Below are 15,297 nucleotides of genomic sequence, written 5' to 3'. Positions count from 1 at the left end.
TGCTTCCTGGTCTCAACTCTGGGTTGCCGACATGGTTTTGGTCAGCTAATAAACTTGGCCATGTTTCTAGATATGAGAGTGCTCCATCCAAAGTGGGATGGATGCCGTCCTCCTAATCAGACCAGGTTTTCCCCAGAAAGGTGTCCATTATCTATGAAGCCCACATCGTTTTCCTGGACACCACCTCGACAGCCAGCGGTTGAACATGACGGACATGCGTCTATACATTTCATCACTGGTCACATTGGGGGGGGACCAGACGAAAACTCGGAGTCGACATCGTTTTGGCATATTCACACACCCAGATGAAACTTTAATTTTAGTGACTCCGATTGGCGTATACCGGGTGTCATTACCACCGACTTGAATAACAGTCTTACTGTATTTACATTATCTTTAGCCAGTCAGTTTTAAATTAGACTCATACCGCCTGCTCTGTATCATTGAACACTGCTGTTTAAGTCAGCTTGAATACAGCAAATGGAACTAAACCAAAATGTCCTGAATTCTTCAATAATGATGAAAACACATTGAGGGAGTGTGTGGGATAATATTTTACATTCATTATCTTTAATATCATATTTAGAGATTTGACACAGCTCCTGTTTTGAGCTGAATCTTTAGAAATTCTCAGTCTCTCATATCTTAATGTCTTAATTATTTTGGAACTGTGTTCACACAGGTTGGACAACAGAGGGCCTGGTGAAGGCACTGGCTATGGAATAATGTTATAGAGACCATGAATAAAATCCCCTCTGCTGGCTGCTGTTATATCACTCTGGGCTACCAGATCCTGGGACTCCTGCTCTTATGTAAGCACAGCTCTGAGAGGCCACGCAACTTCACCCAGAGGCCAACTGTCCCCCCTTTGCCCAGCCAGTCATTGCTGTTATAGGCGGCCACTCACTCTGACCTGTCCATTGCACTCGCCAGGCAACTGACTCTCAAGATGATTCCTCAAGTTAAGTAGTGAATACAGGAAAATGCTGTTGACTTAAGTCCACCATCCTTGCCAAGATGATGAAACATGGTGTTGACTGTTACAGGGAACAGAAACAGCAGAACAGGTTTGAATTGGCAGCTGATATGATAATAAACTGCTGGTTTGCATGACTGACTGTGTTGATTAGATAACAAAGACGGGTCATGGAAACGTTCTTTTTTTTTTTTTTTTTGATTATTTTTTGGCCTTTTATGATAGTACAGCTGAACGCATAGACAGGGGCGCGAGAGGGGAATGACACGCAATTTTAAATGCCTGTCCGATGCAGGCTTCGAACCGGGGCCAGCTGCAGCGAGGACTGAGCCTCTAACCCACCCAGGGCCAGGCTTAACCCCACTACGCTACTCTCGGAGAAGTTAAGTGAGGCACCACAAATATGAACAGGAACCTAACAAATGTTTTTCTCCAGGGAACTCACTTGGGACAGTGGAGCTCTTGTATTATGACATGTTATGTCTCCTTGGAAATTTAACCTCCTTTGACTTATTTTCATTACTGGGTTCAACCTGATCTGACCCTGTGCACTGTGTACCCGTTCCACAAGTTTTTGCATCGTCAGTGTCATATATTCGTTGGTTCCTTACAGGACACATAAATAAGTCACAATGTTAAAGGACTGACCACCTTCTAGTCTTCTGACCACTCAAAGCTCTTTTACATACATATTCATTCACCCATTCACACACATTCAATACACTGATGGCATGGCTGCCATGCAAGGTCCCACTGCTCATCCGTTTGAGGAGCTACTATTGTGAACATTCAACCCCGAGGCAGAGCTTCAGGAGACTTGCTTTCCCAAGGCCAACTCTGGACATTGCAAACTGGAGAGGGCGGATCAAACCGATCATCTGATTAGTGGACGACTCACTCCACCTCCTGAGCCACAGCCGCTCCTAGAAGTGAATGCAGATACAAATGTTTTAAGGACAAGAAGTTGATCAGCCTATCCCTCCAACATTTTGTCTAGAGAGCGGACATCACTGGCAGATCAATATTTCCGCAACATTATTTATAGTGTATTGTGTTTGTATAGTTTGTTTTTTTTTTTGATTATTACTCTTACTATTTTCTACGCTCCCACAGCCACACCCACGTGACTTCTTCGTCAGCCCTCGCCGCAGCCCTACACTCAGCCGGGAGGAATATTACAGAGTAGTTTGTACTATGAAGCGAATGTTTTGTACTCCGCACAGGGTTGAGTGCCCACCCCCCGCGCGTGCCTGACTGCGTCATGCGTCGCCTTGCTCGAGCGCGGAGGGAAGCTCACCGGGCGCACCACCCGCCGTGCGATACACGGAACAACGAGTTCAGTCAGGTCTGCTCCACCTCCAGAGGGTTGCTCACTGTCAGTTTCCACCGTTGACCTCCAAATATTTAGATTTATCCTGTTTATTTGTTTTATTTGATTTGTCTTTCATTTTATTGTATGGTCATGTGCATTGTAGCATAAAAGGGTTTGCAACCGTTGTTTTGTTAAATGATAAACAAATGCCCCTTGATACTTTGTAGCCTTGTCTTTGATAACTGGCACCTCAACCTTTTGTCATCAGGTCGCCCTGTTTTCAAACATTTGATATACTTTTGCCATTTAACTGTAAATAACATTTAATTTCTTTCTCCAGATCAGTTATTCATCGACCATGCCACTTCTCAGTGATAAGAGTCGCCTTTCTGCCTTCATGAGGACCATTCCTAATGACCAGCATTCAGACAGCTGGCCATGGCCAGTTGCTCGCCCTCTATGGCTGGAAAACTGTGTGGGATAGTTACCCCAGACGGAATTATGGCCGAGTCCGCTCTCGATGACTTGTGTCCCACGCTTCTAAAAAGGGGCTTCTGTGTGGGCCTTTAAATCAATATTACCTCCATCTATAACCAGTCAGATGTCGCCTCTGCCATCCGGCGGCGCCGACAACATCTGCAGAAATCCCAAGGTACAGGTTGATTGTGTCATTTGCCAAGGCGAGGCACAGTGACCTTTACGAGGAGCTAAGATCAGGTTGCCTGACATCAGGAGGGGCCTTGGAGTCCATGAGAAGAGTCTGGGTAGCCAGTGACAGCTGGTCCTCCTCCAGCTCTGTGAAAGGGCACTCCCTTTAGAGGACATAGGACATGTTGTGGCCTCACCTTCAAAAGTGGAAACTGTCTTCATCAGGAGTACCTGAGTCAGGTTGGAAGCAAAAAAACCTGGACATGACTACACAGGGGATAACTCCTTCTTGCAGGAGTTCTATATGAAGCAAATGCTAGTAGAGATGCTAAGCTGATGTTGAAGCTGAAGGACCCTCAGGGAACACCACTCACGCCGACATGTATTAAGTGTGAGATGGCAGTTAGCGCTGTCACTCAGTGTGGTGTCTATTGCAGGAGCAGCGACTGCAGAAAACCCGGCACAGTGCAACCATGGGAGGTAATTAGTGTGTGTGTGTGTTGTGTGTGTGTCGTGTGTGTGTTTGCCATCTTTAGCAATATTATGGAATTATGATTCCTAAAACACCAATAAAAAACGCGTTAAGTAAAAATGGAACATGGCTGAAATTTAAAAAAGAAACAGAACTATCTATCAAAGCTCTGTCTCCCCTGGTTAGCCTTGACAGATCACGAGATCTGCTGGAAGACACTCAGGTGTATTTCCAGCTGACTTTAAAACAGCAGCTAGGAATCTTGGGCCACCAGGAATGTCTGTGTGTTCATCTGCTAGCATCAAAAGAGACTTTTGCTTCAGTTATATGGCCAAATGGGAGCCTATACAATGAAAACAAAATTAGACTCAAATTGAAACCTTAAGGTACACCACAGGTAATGGAGCTGTAAAGGATGAGTAAAAATCTATGGTGACTTAGAAGCTTTTTTCTAAACAGTAACCATGGGTCCGGACAGTTGTCAATCCTCTATTGAGGATTTTGTCTTTGAAATGTTTGATTTTCACACAGGGATACACTGTTGTCCATAAGTTGACAACGCAACACATGATTACCTGACTATGGTGTGTTTGGACATGCCGAAACATTTGGGCTATGAATGTACAGAATTCAAAACACATTGTAACGCATCTGAATGTTTTGGACCCTCTAATATTGGGTCACTTTCTGCACTTAATTTGGTTTTCTCCCAGTCGTTTTATTTCAGTTGGACCAGGGAGCTGTTTAGCTGTAGGAGTGGAGATATTCTAGATGCCTCCAAATATTTTGGACAATGCATTTGTTTTTGTAAAAATAAAATAAAAGAGTAAACGTTGCGTTTTGCACTGCAGAATGCCAGGCTGATTCTTTTACGAGTACCTTAACAGCGGGCTCAGAAGCAGTGTTTTGCCACCAGGAAACCATCAGTAGCTCATCGTTATACTTTCCTACACAGGATTTCCCTCTCATGCTCCTGAATTTGGTGCATGGCTTCAACCCCAGCCTCCCTCTCCAGTTATCTCTTAACATCCCGGTTTAATTAGAAAAAAACACACACAACAGTGTGTAACTAACAGGCCTTCTAATTGTCTCAACCCTTCGGTTATGGCCTAAGTATACCAAGGTCTCATATTTAATGTCCAATGATCTGTCTCAACAGCCAAAACCTAACCCTAACTGTCTAAATCCTAAAACCCTTATTCACAATCTGAAATGAAACCCATGGGACTTAACCTACAGCACAGCATGTTGACAAGCTGTTAAAGGTCCATGATGTCAGACTTCAGGTCTGCCTTACCGGATGTGGCAGAAAATGAAACATAATATGCAGAAGTATGTTTTCATTAGTGTAATCACTTGACTTCATAATGTGTTTGTTTTAAATATGACACTTTTGACTCTAACATGCACGGGTCCACCATGTTTCACAGTAGCCCAGAGCGAACAAAAACTGGCTTTAGAAAGGACGTTTCTGTTATGTGTGCCACCCTAGTTCCTCCATATTTTTTACCTCTTTTCATGAATGATTTGGTGGATGTGATTATTCTTGATAAAACTGTATCTTCAACACTTTATATCATTCTATTCCAAACACAAACACAGTGAAGAAAAAATTAAACCCCACTATTAATCTGATGTGTATAGGAATAAAAAGACGAATGTGTCTTGAAAAACAAAATGCTTCCAACTTTATGGACCAGGCAGTTGTGTTTTCCGCTTCAAAGGGACAGTAATAGTGTGACCAGCGAGCAGCAATGGTCAATCTTAGAGAATTCTAAAATGTTTCTTACACATTAAACCCGTGTAGAGATGCTAAAATAGGCACATGTTGGGACTCATTGACTAGATTTGTGAATAGAACGCATTTTTGACTAGGATTTTGGAAAGGTTTTTGATTGACACAGGAATCAGAGTTACAGGATGTACCTGAAATCATAGCTGAACATGGGCCGTTTTCAGATCCTTAAACGATAAAAGACTTTTGACATATGGTTAACGTTGCAGGAAGACGCTTTAACATCTGTCTGGTCAAGTTTAAATGACCTGTGTGTGCTTTAGGATAATCTATTGGACAGAATATGGCAGAAATAGAGGTTTTCATTTGTGTCCAATCACCTGAAAATTAGAATGAGCCTTTTTATGCAGAGCGAGGGAAGCAGTTTCCTTTTCCCAGAGTCAGCCAACATTAACCCGCCATATTTCTACAGTAGCAGATTGGAAAATGAAATATGCCTCTAGAAATCAGGTCTTTTGCTTTTCCTTTAGTTTTGCAGCCTCCAAGGTTCCTCCTACCTTCACGCTACGGCTGGTCAAGCCGCATTTGTTGGTTGCATATGCAATCTCACCACTAGAGCCCACTTAAACCCTACCCACAGTTGGACTCTTAGGTCTGTAGGATAAACACCCAGATTTGTGCACGTTTGAGTATCAGAATGAAAAAACGTGTTCGTGGGAGTTGAACATTGGACGGACAGACTTTTTTACTGTAGTTTGCGACACTGGTGTTATTGTTGCCATGGAAACAAGACATAGACTAGGTAGTTGTCCACACACAACACACGCACACACACGGACACACACACACACACACACACCACACCATAAATAATATTGTCCTGTACACGTGACATCCATTGCACGTCTGTCCGTCCTGGGAGAGGGATCCTCCTCCTGTCTTCCTTTAGCTCTTCCTGAGGTTTCTTCCACTTTTTCTCCCTGTTAAAGGTTTTTGTTGGCAAGTTTTTCCTCACTGACCGAGGGTCTAGGACAGAGGGTGTCACTCCCTGACAGATTGTAAAGCCCTCGAGGCAAATGGTATTTGTGACTTTGGCTATACAAATAAAATTGATTTGATTTGATTGTACACACAAACGGATGTTGTACTTACTACTACTACTTACTACTTGCTGTAGTGGTATGATATAAATGGAACATAATAAAGCAGCCAAAAACGAGCCTTGAGCTCACTCCATAGAGAAATGGGAGGTGAGGAAATAAACGTCACCATCTAAAACCTGCCCAAACCCAATTAAGAATTTATTTATCATTCATTTCTTAAATCATGTGTCAACTGTATCAAAGGAAAGGGAAGTTTAAATTAATAGGGTTGAGGTTACTTGCATTTCTAACATCTTACCGGCTGATGTTAGGATTAGTCATCCAGTCATTCCGTCTGCATTAAGGCATCAGGTGGTGTAACTTGCGGACTGCAAAGCCCCTCTACTCGCCTTTCTGTTCCAAGTGTGAAGGGAGTTGTTTTGGAACAATTTTTGGTGGCCACTTTTTTTATATACAAGAACGTCCTTTTCTAAAGCCAGGTTTTTGTTCGCTCTGGGCACTGTAGAAACCTGGTGGAACCCGTTGGCATTGTAGATTTCAAACGTTCATTTTAAAACACAAACACATTATGATTCACGGATTATACACTAATGGAAAACATCCTTCTGCATATTCTGTCATTTCTGCCACATCCTGTAAGCAGAGCCCTGTAAGTCTGACATCATGGGACCTTTAACAGCTGTTCCCCATGCTGTGCTGCTATTTCCGTCCACATGGGTTTCATTTCCGGCTGTGAATAAGGGTTTTAGGATTATTAGGACAGTTCAGGGGTTAGGTTTGGCTGGTTGAGGACAAGATCATTGGTACATTAAATTATGATACCTTGTATCCTTAGCATATAATCTTCTAAGGTTGAGACACATTTTATGTTATTTCTTTTTTTGTTTTTTTTTGCCTGTTAGTTCACACTGTTAGTGTTTTGTTTTTTTTTTGTTTTTCTATATTAAGACCACATTTGAACACAAAACCAACCCCAAAGCAACAAAAAACCTGTCGCCCTCCGTTGTTGACTCACATAAGTAGGAAATATTCAAGTTATCTGTTGTGCGATCTTATTATTGCTCCTCCATTTATTTATGTTAGAATTAAAAACATGTACCGAGGCCAGCTCGCCACACCATGAATCCGACCTAACGCCGGAGAGCACGGATTAGACTATTTTTGACTTTGTGGACCATTTAAGAGCCCGTCTTCTCTATGCAAAGAAAATATGGATTCGTATTAAAACTATATACTAATCTTGTCTTTTGTTGCTTCATGTTAAATGCAGATGGCAGGGAGGGGAAGGACATCAATTAAACATAAAAGGTGGTGTTAGATACTCATATGCCAGAATGAAATTTTTTTTTTTTATCTCTTTTTTTTTTTCTTTTACTCATGTTTATCATCACCCCTGCTGTGAAGTATTAAATAGTCGTGATTGTTTAACACACAACTTGCATGTTTAAAACGATATTTGTGACGTACTAACATTTCACCTTAGAGTTTTTTTCGGAACTCGTTTGCCCGAATGCCACTAACTTGCTGACGCCTCTCCGCCAGCAGGACAGCCTGGTGTGCCCACCCCCCTTTTTTTTTTTTTTTCTGAGGAGGCCTATAACAACAGGTGTCAGGTTTTAACATAAAATAGAGGGAAAGAAGAAACGGAAAAAAATAGGGAAAAGAGGCGGGGTCGAATGATGTGAGGTCTGTGTGTGATTTTCATGGGAGGGAGATGGAGCGACGAGATGGGAATACTGCAATATACATTAAACAACATGGCTCAAGTTCTATTCAAACTGTCCCAGTAAGCCATGGAAAGCAATAAGCTCGAAGTGTGCTAGACTTAGGCCCAAGTGCTTCCTTCATAAATGAAATGTCTCAGTTCCTCCAGTTGTTGGAGGCTCTGCGGATGTCAGGCGTTCAAAACTAGACAAAAGAGCTACACATTTGACAATGGAGGCAGAAGAGGGGTAGAGAAAAGCCTGGGGCTTATGACTGGTGATAATGTGGAGGTCAGCGGAGGGAAAATTCATGTCCATGACTGTTGTAACTGAGTATGTCACTACTCAAAAAACACCTTCCACACCCCCACCCCACCCCCGCACCACCACCTGCAGCAACCCCACCCACCGTTCCGGCGATCAATTGGAGGAAAGGAATCTGTGGCCTCTCATTCTTACTGCCCTTCAGCTCATAATTTTCGACAACTAACACCACAACAACACAGCTAACCACACACAAAACCACAACACCCACACCCCAACACCACACAAACAACACACAAACCACAAAACAAACCCAACTAGTGCAGGGCGATCGTTATACACACCCACACAACACACACACACACACCACACCCACACATGTAGTGTGTGGTCGTGTTCTAGATTTAGGGCCATCTTAGCACTTCCTAGTAGCGTCTTGTTTGGTTTTTCTATTCTGGGTATGTAGATAGAATCCATGTTGGTTCAACCTGCGGGACACTGTTGAAGAGACTAGAGTATGTGTAGATAGTTTCATTCTAAGGTAACAAACTCATTAATGATTCTTTTTTCATGTGATCGAAATATTATATCAATTTCTGCCATATTCTGTAAATATGCACCTAAACTGGCACACTGGACCTTGAATAAACAAAAACAACACCCGGCGTTTCTTCAAATATACCGAATATGCAGTATTCGTCTAAATTTACAAATACAAGAACAATGAATCTATAATTCTTCCTCAGTTCTTCCTCTCAAAATGTTCTACAGCTGCATTCCCTGGAGAGTCCCAAAGAAAACAGTTGAGGGCCAAACACACATGTGTATGAGTGCATCAACTGTACGAAAAACTACTACTCTAATGACACAGGTGAGCCCTCCCCACACACACACACTACATTAACACTGTGTCCATTAACATGCCTGTCTGAGTCAAAAACTCAATTTTTTGCCATGAATCCCATTTTCTCATTTCTGCCATTAAGTTCGTTTTAGTGATTATCTACTGACTAACTATATGTGCTTAACTGCACAAGGAACCCAGATGTGATCACACTCGCTGCAATGACACTCCTTCTCCGGGTTTCTTTTTGTGTTCTGTAACCCAACGACAACTAAACTGATTCCAAAATTACAGGTTTGTTCAGATGCCGAGACACCATACAGTTACAATGCCGTTCTATGTAATCTACTGTTGTGTGACTGTGTTCTCCTGAGTAAGTATACCAATCTGAGTTTCTTGCTTCTAAGAAGGGCTCCGTGAAGCTCACAACCCACTTGCAGCACGACCCTCTACAATGGATGCCGCTCTGTGGTTGTAAGCAAGTCCTTCGAATGAATGTTGACCATTACTATCACTCTGACAGTCAACTCATTACCTGTACTGGCCATTCACAACCCGTGCTCCTTTGTCCCTGAGATATGGACCCGTGTCTGAGTTGTGACCCAGACACAGAGTGGTCTCCTAAGGGCAGCTCAAGGTGGCATCTTCAAAGAGCTGCTCTTCCTTCTCCTGGAGGACGGGCTTTGCTGTGGTGCTCCTAAAACATTTTCTGTCCTGGGCCTCTGCTGGCTCTGCTGGTGTCAGCCTCGTTTTACGTCAGCGTGAAACTCCTGTAGTGAGTGCTGCCGGCGGGGCCACTGAAGCAGGTCATTCTGTTCTCCTTGGTCCCAGTACATCAGTGCCGTGCTGTTTGGGTCGGCCCAACAGTTTCCAGTGACCGGCTCGACAGGTGCTCTTTGGCAATAAAGCTTCACTCTGTGTGTCTCCCTGCCTCCTAGTCAAAAAACACCCTGCACTGTTCTACAGTATATTACATGAGCAGTGGTACAGAGTCGAGAGTCCTGCTGTGTTTAATAAAGGTTTGTGCTGATGAATGATTAGCTTCCTCTAATTTAAATGATAACCCGTGGTGTCGAGGGGTGTCGAGCGCCACATGTACGAATTGACCCCGTGATTCAAATTCATTGCCGGACTGCGGTTAATTTATCGATTAGACAAAACACCTTTTCATGTTTCTCATCTTTTTTTTCTTTTTCTTTTTCCTTTTTTTTTGACCTGCGATTATGATTAGACGAGTTTTGCAAAGCGGTTGGGGAACATTGTTTCCTCGGCGGAGCCGGCTGAAACTCTTACTCGTTCCAGTCGAAGGATCCTGCTATGCCTTCCAGTTGCTTCCTAAGCTGCAGGTGAAGTTCTGCGGAGGCTCTACAAAGCCTTATGTCCTGTCAAGCATTTTGTGGCCTTACCGGCAGCTACCTGGCATTTGCTGGCCTGGTCTCAAAAAGTCCAGTTTAAATGAACCACAGTCAACCAACCACTCTGCTGGAGGAATGTAATGAGGGCTCCATCTTTGCCTCGGGTATGCTAGGCTACATAGTGTCCTGGCTTTGTGTGTTTCATCTGGCCTTCAAAAGGCCGCAAACTGCACCGGAACAATAGCTGTAGAAACGTGCGTACGACAGCTATGAAATTGGCGTGGGGCACGCATATTTCTACAATTGTTTCACGTTTGATACATTTGAACGTGAGCGTGGAAAAGGACGTACGCCCCTTTTTTGTGCGTACGCATGCTTTGTACATGAGGCCCCAGGTGAAAACTGACTTACACCATGTAAAGCTTTGTTGGTAAAGGTTCCTATATTAAAAAAAAGATGTTGTTACTTGAAGTCCTGTGTGTCTAATTACAGTTTAGAATCTTCAGAGCTCTTTTCCTTTACAGACACTGCAGGTCCTCGTCTAGTGTCCACCACGTTTCTACAGTAACCCAGAATGAACAAACTGAACACTGACTCTAGATCAGACCTTTGAGGACAATAAAACATAGAGGTTACTGTCATGATTGTACTGAAGTGTTCATGGTTAAATATTAACCTTAGTACTGTATCAAAGTCAAAACTCTGAGCTTCTAACACAGAGAACAGTGTGAGCCTTCGTTAGGTTCTTCTCTGCTGTTCTAAAACAGTTTATGCATACAGTAAGAGAGCGAGATGGGAGGGTTTGGGGGAGAGGGGGGAGGGGATGGAGTTTAGAATTTGGCAGCTGGGGTCAGAGGGCTTGATGGGTGCTTCAGTCGTTGATCAGAGCCAGGATCATGCTAGAAAAAAAAGAGATATGTGTTAATACAGAGCAGGAGCTCACACGGAGCATGTCACTGCGTGTCAGTGAAGGTTGTCACCTGTACAGGTAAATGAAGAAGCAGAGCAGGTGGTAACCCAGCTTAATCATGGCCTCCTTCATGTGGGACTTCAGCTGACCTCGGTTGTGGATCTCAGTGGGGTCAAACACGCCCATGTTTCCCATCGGAACCTTCACATACCTGCAGGGACGAGACGGACAACAGGAGAGCAAGAGGCCAGAGCCTCACTGAGCCTCACTGAGCTCTGTGTTTCACTCACAGTGTACAAGGCATCCTGTTTTTAATGCTCTCATTCACTCAGAGATACTGAAGGAACAGCTGTTACCCAGCTGTAGCCTCTGAGAGCCAATGCGAAGAACAGACCTGTAAATGTTCCAGGATGCTACAGGCAGGTTGAGGAGGAAGATGAACCAATGCATGGAGACCAACATCAGCATGGTGGAGAGACACTGGCCAACCATCTCTGGGATCACCCACTGGAAACATATCAAACACACAGACTCACATCAGGTTCGAAGGCATTTAATAAAAGATGAGAAAGTTGTATGATACTGACATGTATGAGGAACAATCAGCTGAAGCTTGGTGACTTGTGGACTACAATGTTTCAGATACAGATGTTGCTTGTTAAACGTGGGTGTTTCAGTGTCACATATCAGGACAGACACGGCTGAATGTGAGTAACAAGACTTGACCCAGCCAGCGTGTGCTCGGCTGCAGGGTCTACCACACCTCACTGACTTCATACCATACAAGCATTGTAATACTGACACTGCCGCTCTTTTTAAGTGCTGACTGAAAAAAACACAAGAATAACTCAGAAAAATATTCAACATCATGACAGAGACAAAGTTTCAGCTATAGAGCTCATCACAGTGTATTTACTGTGAATGATGTGTGCAGTGATGACTGGACAAATGTGGATGCTCTCTGACAGCAACATGACTCACTTTGTTCAGCTTGGAGCAGCAGGCTCGGGCGTTGATGTAGTCACATTCTAGATCAGACAAAGTGATGATCTGAGCCCCGAGTCAAGGTCAGCAGAGAAGAAGGAACACACACAGTGTCCACCTCAGAGACACACACACACACAGTGACACACACACACTGTGTCCACCTCAGAGACACACACACAGTGACACACACACACTGTGTCCACCTCAGAGACACACACACACACACACACACAGTGTCCACCTCAGAGACACACACACACACACACACACACACACTGTGTCCACCTCAGAGACACACACACACAGTGACACACACACACACACAGAGACACACACACACACACACACACACACACAGTGTCCACCTCAGAGACACACACACAGTGACACACACACACACACACACACAAACACACTGTGTCCACCTCAGAGACACACTTGAGGGTGCATGCTTCCACACACACACAGACACACACAGTGACACACACACACACCACACACAGTGACACACACCACAACTGACACAACACACACACACACACACACACACACACCACACACAGTGACCACACACGTGACACACACACACACACACACACACACACAGACACACACACACACACACACACACAGGACACACACACACACACACACACACACGACACCACACAGTGCACACACACACACAGTGACACGCCCGCGCACCCACACACACCACCACACCACCACACACACACACACACCACACACACACACACACACCACACACCACACACACACACACAGTTACGTGGCTGCCCGCTCAACTTGACGTTTAACTTTCAGAGTGTTTTTAACGTTGCAGTGACGTCACCCCGTCGTACCGGGGCTCCGCGGTCACGCACGTTCCGTACGTACACTGAGCTCGTACCGAGGCGCGAGCTTTGATCCAACACGCTGACTAACGGACAGGACGCAGTCGGAGCCGCTGCTGGCGGGCTGGTCGTCAGACCGCCCTGGTGAAGGATACAAAGTAGACGGAGAGGAGATGAGCGCGCAGCAGTCCACCAGCGACAGGATGAACACCGCCGCCCATCGGTGCTGCTGCTGCTGCTTCGCTTCCGGCTTCTCTCCGGACGCCTCTCTGTGCGGTGAGACAGCGACCGGGACTTATGTCGGTGCGGCCACCCAGCGGCCTGGAGCGGATCTGCTACCAGAACAACCAGGCAGAATTAACCACCTGTTTTATAATAACAACCAGCGCCGGTCCTGGCCACATTTGCGCGCCCTGGGCGAACAACCCCCCCCCGAGGCGAACATTTTCTCGTGCGCCCTAACCCCGCCCGTGCGCCCCCTGGATGCGCCGTGCACCCCGGGATGCGTGCGCCCCCATCGGTCTCGTCCGACGCCCCCCTCTGCCTTGTCAACACCCCGCTCCCGGGGCGCCCGCTCCGCTAACTTAATGAGCGGTATCGAAATTTGCCGAGGTTTTTTTCTTTTTCGGGCGTTCGTGCGCCCCCACGGAGAATGCGCCCTGGCGGCCGCCCACATTGCCCATAGCTAGGACCGGCCCTGATAACAACAGATGTCATATCTGCGAATTCAGATGGAAACACGTGTCTGTGGCAGGAGTGTGAGGACAGAATGTAAAGGGTAAATGGACGTACTTATATATCTCCTTTCTAGTCTTCCGACCACTCAAAGCTCTTTTACACTACATATCTCATTCACCCCATTTAATCACACTGATACTGAACTTGCCCAAAGTTAAATATCATGCCCAAGACACTTGGACACACAGATTGGAGGAGTGTGGGGTCGGTGTTTTTAATACAGGAAAGTGAATGATATTCACGTGTGACAAAACAAAAATTTAAAATCAAGTATGAATTATGATTCACCTGATCAAGATGAGGTGGCTCAATAAAATATTTTCAGTCAGCTCAACGATGAACAGAATTCTTATTTCTCAATTACAGTTAACATCGGTCTGCAGAAGATGGACTCACCCTGCTGTACATCACAAAGAAGTGGGCAGGCTGCAGGGGAGAATATGAGAATAGTAAAGTGTGAAAGAGGAAGCAAGAGGGAATTTTCTTTTAGCCCGGAGAAGATGCTTCAAAAGGGGAGTTTCACTCTGCTGGAGGCAAAGAACTACCAAGAGAGCAGAGAGAGGGGACAGAGGGAAAGAGAGCTGAGAAAACACAGAGGTCAGAATGGCCTGCGCTGCTCTTGTAGTCTATCTAATCTTATCTTGCCTTATTATTCTGGAAACAGGACATGCCACTGGAAAAGGGTACCCAGTGCCTCAAGCTACTGCCCAGGAGATATCACATCGGAGGAATTTTCCCATTCATGAAGACGTAGCCAAAGAGAATAACTCGTATGCACCCACATACAGCCGTGTATCAGGTAAAATCATTCATCTTGATGCACTCAAGATAGGATGATTCACAGCTATGGGTTTTACTTTTGACCCAGATTTTTTTGATTCAAATCCACAGATCTTCTTATAATGTGATAAGACAATTTAGTCCAATAAAATAACACAATGTTCATTCTTCAATGGTGAAAGAGACAATCAGAGCCTTATTTAAGTTTTATGAAGTGCAGTGCAATACAACATATATAAAATGAATAGTAAAATAAGGTATGGTTACAAAGGGAAAAGAAGGCAGTAAAAGAATAAATAAAACAGAAAAGAAATATTAATATATTTTATATTATATATATTATTGTTAATATTAAAATGCAGACTAAACAATGGTTTTATTATTCATATTCATATTTAATGTGTGTTTAAGATTCTTCTTCTTTCCAAGAGAGGAAGAAAGTGTGTTTTTAAGACGACATTCTATACAATTTTCAAGTCATGAGTGAACTTTCAGCTCTATATGTATTTTGTTGGCTATTTATTCTTTGATGCTTAGAATTCTATTTGTCATAAACTGTGTGTATATATATATATATATATATATATATATTATATATTGTATTAATATAATAATA

The 15,297-nt window shown here is 44.1% G+C and overlaps 2 protein-coding genes across 3 annotated transcripts in view; one reads left to right on the top strand and one right to left on the bottom strand.

The window, feature by feature from the left end:
* The first annotated feature begins 921 nt into the window (after positions 1-921).
* gprc6a (G protein-coupled receptor, class C, group 6, member A) overlaps positions 922-15,297 on the top strand; it is a 29,227-nt gene continuing 14,851 nt past the window's right edge. Inside the window, exon 1 of the mRNA XM_027286914.1 lies at positions 922-961. Within this exon, the coding sequence (XP_027142715.1) occupies positions 950-961 (12 nt within the window). The 5' untranslated portion in view covers positions 922-949. The remainder of the gene's footprint in view (positions 962-15,297) is intronic.
* The window catches only part of cnih4 (cornichon family member 4), a 5,430-nt gene continuing 940 nt past the window's right edge, over positions 10,808-15,297 (bottom strand). The window contains exons 1-5 of one of the 2 annotated variants that reach the window (XM_027286924.1): positions 13,319-13,379; positions 12,304-12,372; positions 11,717-11,829; positions 11,393-11,533; positions 11,171-11,311 (exon numbers count right to left, since the gene is read on the bottom strand). In XM_027286924.1, coding sequence (XP_027142725.1) covers positions 11,284-11,311; positions 11,393-11,533; positions 11,717-11,814 — 267 coding nt within the window. In that variant the 5' untranslated portion in view covers positions 11,815-11,829; positions 12,304-12,372; positions 13,319-13,379 and the 3' untranslated portion in view covers positions 11,171-11,283. Of the gene's footprint in view, positions 11,312-11,392; positions 11,534-11,716; positions 11,830-12,303; positions 12,373-13,318; positions 13,380-15,297 lie in introns of those variants that run through there. The other variant, XM_010746787.3, reaches the window with a different exon arrangement.

This window comes from Larimichthys crocea, chromosome XIII (genome assembly GCF_000972845.2).
Source record: "Larimichthys crocea isolate SSNF chromosome XIII, L_crocea_2.0, whole genome shotgun sequence".
In the NCBI taxonomy this organism is placed as follows: Eukaryota; Metazoa; Chordata; class Actinopteri; family Sciaenidae; genus Larimichthys; species Larimichthys crocea.
This window is presented reverse-complemented; position numbering and strand designations above follow the sequence as displayed.